Source organism: Salvelinus fontinalis, chromosome 26, assembly GCF_029448725.1.
Source record: "Salvelinus fontinalis isolate EN_2023a chromosome 26, ASM2944872v1, whole genome shotgun sequence".
In the NCBI taxonomy this organism is placed as follows: Eukaryota; Metazoa; Chordata; class Actinopteri; order Salmoniformes; family Salmonidae; genus Salvelinus; species Salvelinus fontinalis.
The window spans coordinates 35,598,580-35,613,266 of record NC_074690.1 but is presented as its reverse complement, the minus strand read 5'-3'; the positions used below and the strand labels follow the sequence as shown (position 1 = coordinate 35,613,266).

The window sequence follows — 14,687 nt, the reverse complement described above, 5'->3', positions numbered from 1 at the left end:
TTCCGTTTGTTGGTGCGTTAAAGCTACATTATGCAACTTGAAGGGGAAAAAAGTGTCCCGTCTACTCGACCATTTAACAGATTCCCAGATCCCAGACTGTAGCGTTAAAGGGGATGTTGAGAGCTGTATTAAAAAAGGGTGAGAGGCATGTAAAAAGGTGGCGGAGCGGTCTGGTCTGCCACTGCAGGGCCTGCTCTGTTTGGAGCCCCGTACCGTTTATGACTCACGGACTATTAATCATATTGTTTACAGTGCTGTAGAAGCTAGCACCTTCCAGCCAGACAGAGCCAGAGCTGCTGAGAGGAACCAGTCCCCCCCGTCAGGGGCAGAAGCAGCAGTAAACACACACACACACGTAGGCATACACAACACACTCACACAGTACATACACACGCACATGCAAGCTTAACCCTTCATACCCAATTTAAAAAGGTGTCACCTCAACTCCTCCTATTTACCAAGTAGACTAAATTACACACTAATTGTAAAAGACACAATAACTGACTCACAGAACCTGTTGCTTTATATGAAAACACGACCATTTCAATCTGCTTTCAATCTCTCTCCCTCTCTATTCATCCGTCTTCCTCCCTCTCTCCATCTCTCAGACAAGCACATACAAAACGTGACGCGGTATGTGTGAGTAATGACAGCGGTGATATATAGTTCAGCTCCCGCATTAGCAGGCGTCCCTGCTGGTAGAGTTAATTTGTCTCCGCGTTTGGGCCTCCACTCCACACACACTGTCAGATGCCAGACTCCTCTGTCACCTCAACTCCTCCTGTGTCCCCCCCCCCCCCCCTTCATCCTCAACAACATTTACCCACACCTGGAGGGCACTACCACACACGCACATTGGCTGCCCGCCATTACTGTCTGATGTTTGAACATATGGCTGATGGGTGGCCTATTTAGTGTACATGGAGGGATTGTCAGATTTGTTTCTCTGGTCCCAGATGATGCACAAGACATGCAACTTGGATTATAAGTACAATCAATACAAGAACCTCCCGTGGCAGGAAGTATTCATCCATAACTGAACATAAATAGCCTGAACAGAAGCTTGAGTCATGTACCACTGAACAATAATCATTTCAACTGAACAAACACCACCCGACAGATATTTAGAGGTAAAGGATTTCATTTCCCGACCTATTTTCAAGGGTTTGGCATCACCACTGACGGCCACTAAACTCTGTCTTTCTGACAACCACCTCTCCTGCTTTTGAAGAACACAACACTACTACTGCAGTCAAAACCTACTCCCAGACCCAAGCACTCCATCAGGACTCAAACGCCATGGCACTAATGCACTGCTAAAAAAAAAATACATTAATTTCAACCAAGGGAGACGTCCTTTTCAAGGGGTTTAAGACGTGCTCGAGTCCAGATGGCCATTTTTCTCTCTCTGCAATATTGTGGAGGAGCTTGAGTGTGAAATCAAAGTAAACGACATACACATCTTGGTTTCTCTGAAGGCGAGGGGGACAGGTTGGGTGGAAAGCAAGGCAGCACGTCACGACAACAACATGTGCCCTGGCCAGTAACAAATACTGACTCCAGCACTTTTCACCTTTACTGTACAGTTGATATAAGACTGACAACTCCCACTGTTACACACTGGAGGGAATCAGGGTATAAAATGAACACCCGCCAAATGCGAGTAGATTAAGATATTGACATGTAGGAATGTCTATTTCACCAGCCACGTAGGCGGGTGGTCAATTTGCAGGACTCTACAGCGCGAGCATTACATTCACATTTGCAAATAACAGTCAAAAGTCAAGTATGAGCAGGTGCTAATTTCTGTCATTTTGTTTCATAGCTGCTAATCGTTTCGTTTCATAGCTGCTAATCGATTCGTTTCATAGCTGCTAATCGAACAAAGAAATACGAATCCTGTATCCCACCTCACACAGTAACAATACCTGGCTGGGGAGCTTTGCGCACAAAGTTAAGTGCTGACAATAGCGTGCAACTACAGCCTGCAAATCGGGGCGTTCTTGCATGTGTGAGTTCCTGCATCTGCCCCACCCCCCCTCGAGCATCCCATTGGTTCCTTCATGAACCGCCCCAACTAGCTTGCTAGTTAGCACAAGGTGTCGCCCCAGCCTGCTGTGTACTAGCTAGTTTGACACCGCCTCCCTCCTGCTGTGTACCGGGCCGCAATTGCACCCTTCTGAATGCTGATAGATTCACTTTTGGAGGCACTGCGCACAGGCATAACAGTTGGTCTAATTTACTCTAAAGTCAAAAGAAGTGAGACTTGGTCCCCGTGTTTCTTGGCTACTACATTATTTTGTTCACAAGCTCGGTTGCTTTTCGATGTTGGTTTGAATCTGCTGCTTCAATTGAAAGAAAAGAGTCGCCGTCTACTACTAGTCAGATCCAAAATCACACACAACTCAAGTGGCCCCGTTACCACGGTAACCACCCGCTCTTAAAGGGGCAGCTGAACATTTTCTCATCTGATAAAATGTTGGTTAAAGAACTGAAAATGGTGCTATTACTGGTTTTAGAAACATTACAAAGCATGGTCATGTTTGTTTGGGGTGTCGTTTATGTAATTATGGCAATAACAACAACAAAAAAGTCAATCTTAGGTCCTGGAGGGAATGCAGTGTGCAGAGCAATAATGTACAGTACAATGGGAGTCCTCTCAGTCCAGTTGCCTGGACTGAAACACACTCAGAGTTCAGGATTCATATGAAACAGAAAAAAAAAGAAAAGCAGAAACATTTGTCTCCCATCTTTTGATGCCATTGACTAGTTAAATCACCACATTATGACAAATGACTTCAATGCGCCTGACTAAGGCCACAAGGCTTGTACAGTAATAGGCAGGCCGGCCGGCACAGCGAGGCACGCCGATTGCAATCCAGATTGTTTTAACTGGCTATCTATCAGTGGCAGGCAGTGCCATAGGAGGACTCAGAGGGGCTCACTGTATTCCAGTGTGCTACTGCTGTCTGTGCCACTCCCAGTGGACTGCACCATACCAGACTATGTCAGGCAGGGCTGAAATAGCAGGTGCGCCAGAGCCCTCTGACCCCAATTCCCTCTGTCCTCGTGCCAATGGAATGTGTGTCAGCTAAGGGGAATGATAATGTCCCCTAGCTAGCCCTGACCAGACACCACGAGCTAGACCTACAGCCAAGCCACAAGGGCAGCGGCTAGTGTGTGTGTGCGCACTCTCCACCAGTCTAGAGAGAACATGTTTATGTCCAAAACCCCAGGATTCTCAAGCTGACCGGTATATTGTAGTCTCTCTTAGCTACCTGCCTTAATGTGTGTCTCATGCATGAGAATAGCATATAGCTACAGAGTGGAGCAGAAGCAACCAGGTGGAGCTAGAAATAGACGTCAAGGACGAGGAGGCTACTGACAGAGGCCGTAGACTTGCCTAGTCTAACAGTCAGAAACAAAACACATTTACCTCAAAAAGTCATTTGCGGTTCAGTGTGGTCATAAGCCATTTTCTAGCAGTACCATTCAATTTGTTCATTTGCAATCAATAAAAGTAAAACGCGTTCGAAACACTTCAACTTGGCAAGCCACAAACTCAACTGTATAGACGCCAGGGCCTCCCATTCACTTGGTTTCCTGTGAAGCCAAAGGCAGATTTCCACATGGACCTTTTTCATCAAACCAGCCCTGGTTTGGCGGTTAGGGCCAGGTAAGTATCAGGGTCGTACCTGGGGTTCCCTCGGAGGGCAGCGTGGTGCAGGGCGTTGAAACCGTTGTTGTTGGTGATGGTGACATCTGCACCCGCCTCCAGCAGCACAGACAGCATGTCATCCCTCTTCTTACTGATGGCATCATGTAGGGGGGTGTCTCCCTCTGAGTCCTGTAGGGGGCGACATTATACCAACGTCACTTTGACCACCTGCACCACACCCATTATCACTAACAACACCCATATAGAGTTCACCTAAACCCTTGAGTACTGCGAGATCCACTCAAATATTTGGTTAGCGGTTGGATACATGACAGCGCTCCAAAGCAGGTATCTGCAAACTCCCATCTCCTGAATGTTTGTACATTCACTGAAGCGACAGACAGACTGACTCACTCCTAAAAATCGGGGACAATTTGCGTTGAAATATACAATGCCCTACAGAGCATTTATCATCTTAGGGTCAAGCATAAAATATCACAGACCAAAAGAAAACAAGCAGTACAATTTATGGGTGAATCAAAATCTATGAAAACGTACCTGCCACCACTACACCAGCATGAAATTCACTTCTGAGTACACGGTTTACAGCTGAAGACTCAAAACACTGTCTGCTCACGTATACATGTACTCACTCATCTGTGTGTGTGTGTGTGTGTGTGTGTGTGTGTGTGTGTGTGTGTGTGTGTGTGTGTGTGTGTGTGTGTGTGTGTGTGTGTGTGTGTGTGTGTGTGTGTGTGTTCTGAGCGGTTACCTGGAGGCTGGGGTGGCAGCCAAAGTCCAGCAGGGTCTTGACCACCTGCAGATGGCCCTTGTTGACAGCGATGTGCAGGGGGGTCTGTCTACGCTTGTTCCTGGCGTTCAGGTCGGCCCCGCCTCTCTGCAGCACCTCGATCACAGAGCCCTCGTCCCCGAAGGACGCGTGGTGCACCGCCCGGTCTCCATCCTTGTCCTGGGAGGAATATACACAGACTGACACACTGACCCGATGTCTCCACTGTTTACATCACTGTCTAACTATGACTGACCAGGTTAGCTTTTTAGAGTACGACGCGAGACCTGTATAGGTAGATTGGTTTTGGTTTCTCTAAAAGTGGTTTCTCTGTTCATTTTGGTATTGAGGAGAGTTTAAATATATGAGTATTGAGAGGGGACTATAGTTGGATGTACAAACCTCGGCCTCCAGGTCCACGTTGTGTTTCAGCAGCAGCTTGAGGACGTCCACGTGACCGTTCTGACTGGCCGCCTGCATGGCTGTGTGTCCAGCACACTGCCCGTTCACCTACAAAACACACAATATAACACTGTTTGTGCGTTTTTGTATTTTAAGTTTATCCGGTGCACTGCCTCGTCACTTGCAAACAAAAGACAAATATGCGTGTGTATTTCATTGCCAACTGCGGTACTGCAATACTTGGGGAATAAATATTAATGCAGGCTCCTTTGGGAGTCACAGAACGTGTCTTGTCCTGGCGGGCAGATCGCTTGGCACAGCTCACCGAGCTTTAAGCAATAATTTCACTGAAAGGCACCGGGGCACCTGGCCAGCCCTCACAGCACTGACACACACAGCCGCTGAGACTGCTGCAGAACGCTGCACAACGCTAAGATGATCTACTCTAAGCAGCTCTCGAAAGGCAATAGGAAATAGGAGAGTGCAGACAGCTCTCCTTAGGGGAAGGTTGTTGGCCTGGTTGATGTAAGAAAGCATCACAAAAAGGGACAGGAGTTTTTCCTGACTGCCCCCTGACAAGGAAAAACTCTGTGCCCCAACTATAGCGTATAACCAGGCTCCAGAGTTGTCCTAGTAAGGTGTAAAATTGGCCCTAGACCATAACATAGCGAGTATGTTCACCATGTCGAGACGGTGAACGAAGCACGCACTGCAGTGCACGCCAATGACCTGGATGCTTGCACTGGGCTGGAGCGGAATGTTTTTAAGATGAGGTGTGAAGTAAATGGCTGTGACTGACTGCAGTAAATGGTGCTGTATAGAAGGCACATCAGAATGTTTACCTGTGCCATGGAGAAATGTCTTTCTTTATAGCATTATTTTGCAATCTCAATTTGCAATGAATAGATCTTAAGGAGAAAAAAAGGGGACAAAATGAAACCCTGAAGCTGTGTTGAATGCAGGGATCACTTACGTCCACGTCAGGTCTCTTGAGGATGTCCTCCACCTTGGCCAGGTCGCCATTGGCTGCTGCTTTAACCAGCTCCTCGTTGATGTCACCAGACTCTTGGGTCTCAAACAGCTTCTTCAGCAGCTGAGACAGACGCTCTACACACACACACACAGATGGAGAAAAAACATTCTAAGTTCATCCTCTAGACTCCAAGGAGTGAAGAATGTGTGCGGTGTGTACGAGTGGTCAGTGTACGTGCATGCCCACTTATAAACGGGCTAGAAGCAGACACGGAAAAAATATTTGTTTATGGTCTGTGTATCTCTGTGTGCACGCACATCCACTATGTGTCTGTTCTGACTGTGTGTCCTGCCTACCTCCGGATGCATTGGTGACAGCGGAGCCAGCGGGGGCCACTTTGGTGACGGCAGCAGGGTTGTAGGTCCATGACGTTCCGCACACCTCCACCTTCAGGTCGCTGTCTGAGTAGATCTGCTGCACGCGGCCCACCTTGCCCAGGGTCTGACGGAAACAATACATTATTACATTGCTACAGCGTTTCATTACAATCACAAAAGAGCATAAACACATCGTATTGTTAGAGATACATTGTTAGTTTGTCTTTGAAGACAAACCAGTGCTGCGATGAAGGAGCTCTCATAAATAAGTACTGAAGAGTATTGAAGTGAATTCGGAAACTCCTTTGAGCATTCTGGTGTCTACCACAGGGAGGGTAAATGATCTAAGACATAACAAAGATATAGAAAACAAAAGCAAAATCCCCCCCAAAAAATGTCACAACCAAAAAAAGAGATGCCGTGTGTCTGTGCATCGAATTTCTACAAAACCCTTCTTTCCGCTTTCAGGAAGAAAGACTTGGCTCTTCCTTTCCAAAATCATGTCAGGAAAGAATAATCACAGATGACTAAAAGCACTGTTCTGATTATTCATTCAAAGGGAAGGGCAGTTGAACAGCTGAGCGAACGCCAGACTTATTTCTCATCTATATAGCCAATTACCTGGGACCTTGTTGATGTCCATCAAGGGACACATACCAGAAAATAGTTCCACTGAAACGCCGTACAAGTTGAGTAATGAAAGGCATTTGCTGGCTGTCTCGCCGGTTCGTTCCAATATCCACAGTCTTCAGCATACTAGATAAACGCAGTGTGTCGGGCATGCATTCTTTCTACATAGTATGCTAATGTCAATATTAAAACAGACAAACACTACGTTGCAATATGCACTCGGTGGCCAGTTTATTAAGTACACCAACCCGTTCACGAAAATGGTTCGCGCCCACAGATGGTGAGTCCCGTGGCCGTGGCATGCTATGTATAGCAGGCAGACGGCCATCGAGGCATTTAGTTACAGTTCAATTGAAAGTTAGGATGTGCAAAACGAGTGACGTAGCAACTTTGAGCATGGTATGATCGCCGGTGCCAGGTGTGCCGGTTCCAGTATCTCAGAAACGGCCGGCCTCCTGGTCTTTTCAGACAGCGTCTACGGTTTACCGAGAATGGTGCGACAGACAAAAAAAACAGCCAGTCAGCAGCAGTCCTGTGGGCCAAAATATCTCGTTGATGAGAGGTCGAAGGAGAATGGCAAGAGTCATGCAAGCTAATAGGCGACCCACAAAGAGTCAAATAACAGCGCAATACAACAGTGGTGTAGAGAACGTCATCTCGGAACTCGTCAGTCGTGGTCACGGATTAGCTATTGCAGCTGACGACCACACCGGCTAAAAACAAGAAGCGATCACCAACACCTGACAATTGAGTAGAAAAACAACTTGTTCTTTTAGGTTCTGGGCATTTGTTTTTCAGTACAACAAAAATACTTAACAAAGTACCTATGCAAAATTCTCAATGTCACTCAGAAACTAATTCCAGTGTCAGCCTGCCAGTTTAAAATATTTGCCAGTGTGTACACGTGTAGGCTACCTGCCCCTCCCTTTCCAAAGTATAGGCTACTGTAGCCCACTGACGTTATGCGTGATTCAGAAATTATGGAGACAGATTTTTTTTATTCGAGAAGAACGGATTCACTTTTTCAATGACAGTTGAGGATACTATAGATATCACGTTTCACATGGGATTTGTGAAATGTTTATATTTTAATTATGGTGCCGCTCCGCACACACAAGCTTGTTAGCAAATGCTGGTCCAACGGTAAGCCAACTCTCGGAAGTTCAAAGACATTCAAAGTTCCTCCATAGAAGCCGCCTCTCCGTTGGTGTAATTCTGTGGGCCTAATTCAGATAATGTAAATCACATAAGATGCACTGCGCTTCAAGCCAAGCCTTCTCTCCTCCACCCTCTCTTGCTCTCTCCCCACACGCAACATTTCAGTCGCCCTACACTTGTCTGTTCAATGCATGTGAACAACTATTGCACTTGATTGGTGAAGTCATTTAATGTTGAGCAAAAGGAAAAAAGAAAACGATTTCAGATGTATCAAAAGGAACAATATCAACCAGTACTTTTTGGGGTTTGAACCGGTTCAGAACTTTATTTTGCTGGAACGGAACAAAATAATAGTTATATTCGAAACAACGCGATTGCGTTCGCAACTATGAGGCAAAACAAACGGGGCTGGCTTAGATTGTTGACAACTTGTCAACTATATTTTGTCTCCAATGTTTACTGAAAACATAAAGTTGCACAATGAGCGCTTGTCTCTCAAATACATCGTTACAGTGGTTGGTTAGCTAGCAAGCAAATGTTTGCCATTTAGCATTGGAGTGACAGACAAAACATGGTAATCAAGAACAAGATCCAACGAGCTACTTACGATTCCCCACATAGTCGTTTCTTGTCATTGTTGCTAGCTCTCTGCCCATCCAGAACCATAACACACAGCCTTCTGCCCCTTTGAAGAGCGTGCATCGTTTTTGTGACGGCTAACCCGTCTATAGGGGGCTGTAGCAGGCAGGCAGAGAGCAGCACTATCAGTGGGTAGTGATCAAAGTAAGTACCTATCACTGGGTTTTAAAGCTCGTTAGCTGCCGAGGGTGTTGGTTTTAGTGGAGTGTTGGACGATTGTAGTGTGATGTAACATACAGTTTGATGAGATGAAGCAATGACTATCCACGATTATGCCAGTTTACAGACTTTTAGGCTAAAATCACAATAGCCTAGTTCCTGCCATAGTCATCACATAACGTTACACCCCAGCGATACTGTCATTGTTACGTGGGAGGTGAGAAGAAAGAAAAATGCCTTTATGCTGACGAAGGAAACACTTCCTTTTGACCACTGATGCTGCGAGTTCTGGCTTTTATTGCTTATACAAAATCCTAGTCAGAAAACACAAGATGTCAGTTGAAGGGTTTTACAGGTGTTTGTCTGTTACAGGCACCATGGCATAGGCCCTCTAGTTGTGAGGTTTAAGGGTGTGTGTGTGTCGGTCTTACAGGCAGCATTGCCTCGGCCCACTCCCCGTGTCCTCTCTGCAGCAGTTTAATGCGGTCGATGTCGTAGCAGATCTGGACCAGGTCTCCCACCAGGAACTGGGAGCTGCCGCCCTCTGCCCCCGCCGCAACACCTTCCCCACTACGCACCACGTTGGCTTTGGTCAGCACCGCAGGGTTGAACGTCCACCTGTAACACACGTTGGTAACGCTTTATTTCAGATGTGACATGGAAATTAGTGTCGTAAATATTTTTCGTTAGGCCAAATAGGTTTCAAGTCCATGTCATACTCTTGTTATGACACAGAGGATGCTGCTTGTGTTATGACTGGATTGACCTGACACCCCTATACTTGTGCACTGGTCTGAATCATGAACTGGTAGAGCTCACCTGTTCCCGCTGGGGTACTGCACCACAATGTCGTGGTCCTCGTCGATGCCACACACGGTACCGGTGGTGGTGAGGGTCTCGAACATGCCGTCTGTCCAGCCTCCGTGGCCGTGCTGCAGGGACTGGACTATCTCCAGGTCCAGGTCGATGTTGACCAGGTCTCCAATCTGCAGACCTCCTGGGTTCCTGTTGCCATTCTGTTCGCCTGTGGAGAGAGTGCAGGGGGAATACATACTGGTTACACAGTAAGGGGGGGGGGGGGGGGGGGGGGGGGGTACATTCCTTACGCTATGTAACCTTTATTTATCTAGGCTAGTCTCATTAAGATAAAATAAGGTGGACAAATCAGATCCTGGAGAGCCTTGTGTGATTATTTCATTTGGTTTCTGCAGTGTTGCATCGGGTGCCTAACATAACCCAGGTATCCCTGGACAGAAAATTCTGAGAGAAGAGAATCATTTTCCCAGCCAAGGAGCTGGGATTGTGGGAATGCTGTGCCAGTGTGACCTGTGACTGCACCCAGGCTGTCTCCATGCAGCCTGGTCCTGTCTGTATCTGTGTGGTGCTGCCACCTAGTGGACGCTACCAGTAACTGCAGCCTGGCATGGATGTGCTCCTGATGCCCTTGGACTCCACTGCAGAACACTGTGCTGGGGAGAAATTGGTGCAATATTGACGGTAGGTGTAGTGCAACGGATTACTAATACAGTACTCACCTAGAACAGGGCAGTGGTCTCTGTAGAAAGAGCCTCCTTTGGCATCCTGGACACATTTCAAATCCGACTGAAAAGGAGACGGGGGAACAAAGTGTCAGCTAATTATCGACTTGATTCAATCTATTAGAACTGCAGCAGAAAAATGCGACTAGAGTAAAATCACACTGCCTTAATACTGCAGCGACATTCTGTTAAAGTTACTGCAGGGTAGCGTGGCAACAACAGCATTACCCTCAGGGCTCTGAAGGATATGGAAACATTACATTACAAAGCTCGGCAGGGCAAAGAAGCCACTGCATCATGTCATTTGTGATGACTCAAATGTGGATGTGCATCTACTGTGACATAGTTAGAGGGCAGCCGTGCTGATTACAAGGCAGTGCAGACATCTATCCAGAGATGAAGGAACACAGCAGGGTTCACTAACAGTTCTATCCCAAATAGCACCCTAGTCCCTATATAGTGCACCACTTTTGACCCCTTTTGGTCTAAGTCAGTGCACTATAAGGGAATAGGGTGCCGTTTGGGATGCTAGCCATGTTCATAGATGTGTGATATCAACCAACATGACTCTTTTTGATGACCTTTTACACAAAACAAATGTGTAAAAAGATAAGGGTAAGGAAAGCACGTTGAGGAAATGCAGTCTTTGGTCAATGTGTGAAGCCAAGAAACCAGACTGGCTTTTTGAAAGAAACTACTTTGTCAATAAAAGTGAAAATACATTGATTGTGCGCACCAAAATGCAGTTTATTTGACCTTGTGAACAGTGCTCTTTTTCAGTCTTACTACCAATAACGTCAAAGCGTGTTACAAAAAGTGTTAAAGTAACAGATCATTTAAACACAAACAGCAAGGTTGACCAATGACCACGACATCAAATCATATCTATTTTTTGGGGGGGAGCAGCATATATAATCCGTGCTTTAGTGCAGCCTTTCTTAAATTCTGGGTTGAGACCCAGTCAGAGTAAAACAATTAAATAATGTTTTTTCTTATTTTTTAGGAGTCTGTTTCAGCTTACTGTTGAGACTTAGAATAGTAGAATACACAAGGTGCAACTTTGAAATGTTGAAAATGTTTTATTATTTGAAATGTTTTATTTTGTCATGTCAGCCACTGAGAGTCACTGAATTAGCCGGGCTTGCAGGGCACGTGCCCAGGCGCCCTAACCTCCAGGGGGCTCACATTGATTTTATTATTTAGGAAAAAATTGCTGGGGGAAAAAAACGTACATTTCGCTCCGCCGTCAAGGGGATTGGGAGGGCACTAAAATGTTCTGCCTGCAAGGTGGGGGGGGGGGGGGGGGGGGGGGCTCCCAACCAAATACCTAAAAGGGGGCATGTTTTCATGAGCTTCAATCTCAGGAAAACATAGAATTTATCATTTGGGTCCCAGAATGAAAAAGCTTAAGAACCCTTGCTTTATTCAATCAGATGCCGTATACCCTAGCCCCTCAAACCTACCAGAACTATGAGAATAACAAAAGACAAATCTGTTACGCAACCCAGCGCTCTGATTGGCTGTGTTCATAAAAAGCAGGAGTGTTCCGCACCAATCAGCACGCTGCCTGTCATTTGTGGCTCGTGTGGGACCCCTCCTCCTTTTCTCTCCACCCACTGAAGCTGACCTCCATGTTTGCTCTCTTCCTCATAAAGAAAGAAGGGAACAGATTGCCTTTCTCATGTAGATCCCCTCCCTCCTTCCAGCTGCCTTTCACAATGGGGCCCTGGCTGGCTCTCCACCACAAAGGCTTGGCAGCACAAGAAAGACCCCAGGCTCTGTGGTCAAACACAAAGACCAACTGACAGCTGATCTTTTGTGAGTGAGTGTGTGGTGCTTTACTCACCATCCCCTCGAAGCCCACTCTGTAGAGGTTCTTGGCCCCGTTGTCCCAGAGTACGTAGGCTGCACTGTGGGGGCTGGCTGCACTCCAGTCCTGGATCTCTGTCACCTGGGGAGGAAGAATGAGAGAGGGAAATCTGAAAAGAGTAAGGAACTAGCAAAGACATTCCCATCTAAGAATCATGCTAAAGGCATGCCTTGGGTTTTCATACACTCTGTTGGATATGTCAAATGTATTCTGTGCATTTGGGCAAATAAACAAATAATGGCACAAATATATATCATAATATATCATTAAACATGGAACCTCAAACAGAAAAAGCCTAAAGAGTAGAAAGGATGGAGTAGGTATAGACAGTGCATTCGGGAAGTATTCAGACCACTTGACTTTTTCCTCCTTTTTCTACGTTACAGCGTTATTCTAAAATGGATTAAATTGACTTTTTCCTCATCCACCAACACTCAATACCCCACAATGAATGAGTGAAAACAAGTTTAGAAATTTTGGAAAACATAGTATAAAAAAAAAACTGAAATACGAAATTGACATAACATGCTGACCAGACACTTCGGGTGCGCAAGCGTCGCAAAATAAATGTAGAAATCCATGTTATTCAATTATTACACCCACTGCTCACGAGCGGCTGCGTTGCCACGGGCTAAAATAGAAGTCATTCCTATTTCTGACGCAGATCGCGCTGCAAGTCCTGCCTCTCCCATCTCCTCATTAGTTTACAGAAGCAGGTACCCACGTGCCATCTCCTCATTGGTTATACCCACGTGGGTGATTGAAAGACTAAATGTTTTGCCGGTTGTCGTGGTAATACTATGAAAGTGTAGATGCCAATCACCATATAAGTTCAAAGATGAAAAAGCCGGGAAGGAGGAGAGGAATAGAAACGATTCGGTTGGCCGTTTTATGTGTGGATTAATTGTCGGAGTAAAGGACCTTGTGCATTTCAGGTAAAATAACAACTCAATGTTTATATACCAGGACAAGTTAGCCAACAACAGCAAGCTAGCTAAATAGGACAAATTAGCTAGCAAGTGCAAGGTAACAAGCTAAATTGCCACACATGTTTAATGCTTTTCGACCTGTCCCCAAATTAATGTCATTGGTTCAGAGTTTGTTTTGATATTTTAACCTGCCTGTCGTGATCGCGTTTGGTGTAGGGAGACCAAATACATTTTTGCACGATGGCGCACGCGCCCGACCGGTTGGGGTTCCGCGTAAGTGTTCAGAACTTTTGCTATGAGACTTGAAATTGAGCTCAGGTGCATCCTGTTTCCATTGATCATCCTTGAGACTTTTCTACAACTTGATTGGAGTCCACCTGTGGTAAATTGAATTGATTGGACATGATTTGGAAAGGCACAGACCTGTCTATATAAAGGTCCCACAGTTGACAGTGCATGTCATAGCAAAATCCAAGCCTGAGGTCAAAGGAATTGTCCGTAGAGCTCCGAGACAGAATTGTGTCGAGGCACAGATCTGGGGAATGGTAGGAAAAAATGTCTGCAGCATTGAAGGTCCCCAAGAACACAGTGGCCTCCATCATTCTTAAATGGAAGAAGTTTGGAACCACCAAGACTCTTCCTAGAGCTGGCCACCAGACCATTCTGAGCAATCGGGGGAGAAGGGCCTTGGTCAGGGAAGTGACCAAGTACCTCTGACAGAGCTCCAGAGTTCCTCTGTGGAGATGGGAGAACATTCCGGAAGGACTACCATCTTTGAAGCACTACACCAATCAGGCCTTTATGGTAGAGTGGCCAGACAGAAGCCACTCCTCAGTAAAAGGCACATGACAGACCGCTTGGAATTTTCCAAAAGGCAACTAAAGACTCTCAGACCATGAGAAACAAGATTCTCTGGTCTGATGAAACCAAGATATAACTCTTTGGCCTGAATGTCAAGCATCACATCTGAAGGAAACCTGACACCATCCCTAAGGTGAAACATGGTGGTGGCAGCATTATACTGTGGGGATGTTTTTCAGCAACAGGCACTGGGAGACTAGTCAGGTTTGGGAGAAAGATGAACTGAGCAAGGTACAGAGATTCTTATTGAAAACCTGCTCCAGAGCGATCAGGACCTCAGACTAGGGGGAAGGTTCACCTTCCAACAGGACAACAACCCTAAGCACACAGTCAAGACAAGGCATGAGTGGCACAGTCAAGACAAGTCACTGAATGTCCTTGAGTGGCCCAGCCAGAGCCCAGACTTGAACCCAATCGAACATCTCAGACCTGCCAACGCTGTCCAACCTTTTAGAGTACCAGACGCGCGCTGCAAATATGAGATTCAACTCGGGCGCGTTGAACGCGCCAAATTGGGATTGCGCGCTGTTTTGAGTCTGATTTCAGATTTTCTAAATTTATAAAATCTCAAATCGAGTGCAAAGGCATTTTAGAAGTATTGCCTCTATAGCTAAAACCGGACACTCATTAAATCTTCATCGCGCAGTCTTCTAATCTCCAGACTCCATTTAATGCCAAGATGTTTATATTTATTTTTGATTAT

At 46.0% G+C, this 14,687-nt stretch overlaps 1 protein-coding gene across 8 annotated transcripts in view; it reads right to left on the bottom strand.

Moving 5' to 3' along the window:
• The window catches only part of LOC129824187 (E3 ubiquitin-protein ligase mib1), an 83,494-nt gene that overhangs the window by 55,353 nt on the left and 13,454 nt on the right, over positions 1 to 14,687 (bottom strand). For all 8 annotated transcript variants that reach the window (XM_055883625.1, XM_055883626.1, XM_055883632.1 and 5 more), the window contains 9 exons: positions 12,171 to 12,275; positions 10,322 to 10,388; positions 9,606 to 9,810; positions 9,218 to 9,404; positions 6,180 to 6,324; positions 5,824 to 5,957; positions 4,851 to 4,958; positions 4,431 to 4,628; positions 3,696 to 3,847 (listed from right to left, as the gene is read on the bottom strand). In XM_055883625.1, the coding sequence (XP_055739600.1) occupies positions 3,696 to 3,847; positions 4,431 to 4,628; positions 4,851 to 4,958; positions 5,824 to 5,957; positions 6,180 to 6,324; positions 9,218 to 9,404; positions 9,606 to 9,810; positions 10,322 to 10,388; positions 12,171 to 12,275 (1,301 nt within the window). The remainder of the gene's footprint in view (positions 1 to 3,695; positions 3,848 to 4,430; positions 4,629 to 4,850; positions 4,959 to 5,823; positions 5,958 to 6,179; positions 6,325 to 9,217; positions 9,405 to 9,605; positions 9,811 to 10,321; positions 10,389 to 12,170; positions 12,276 to 14,687) is intronic.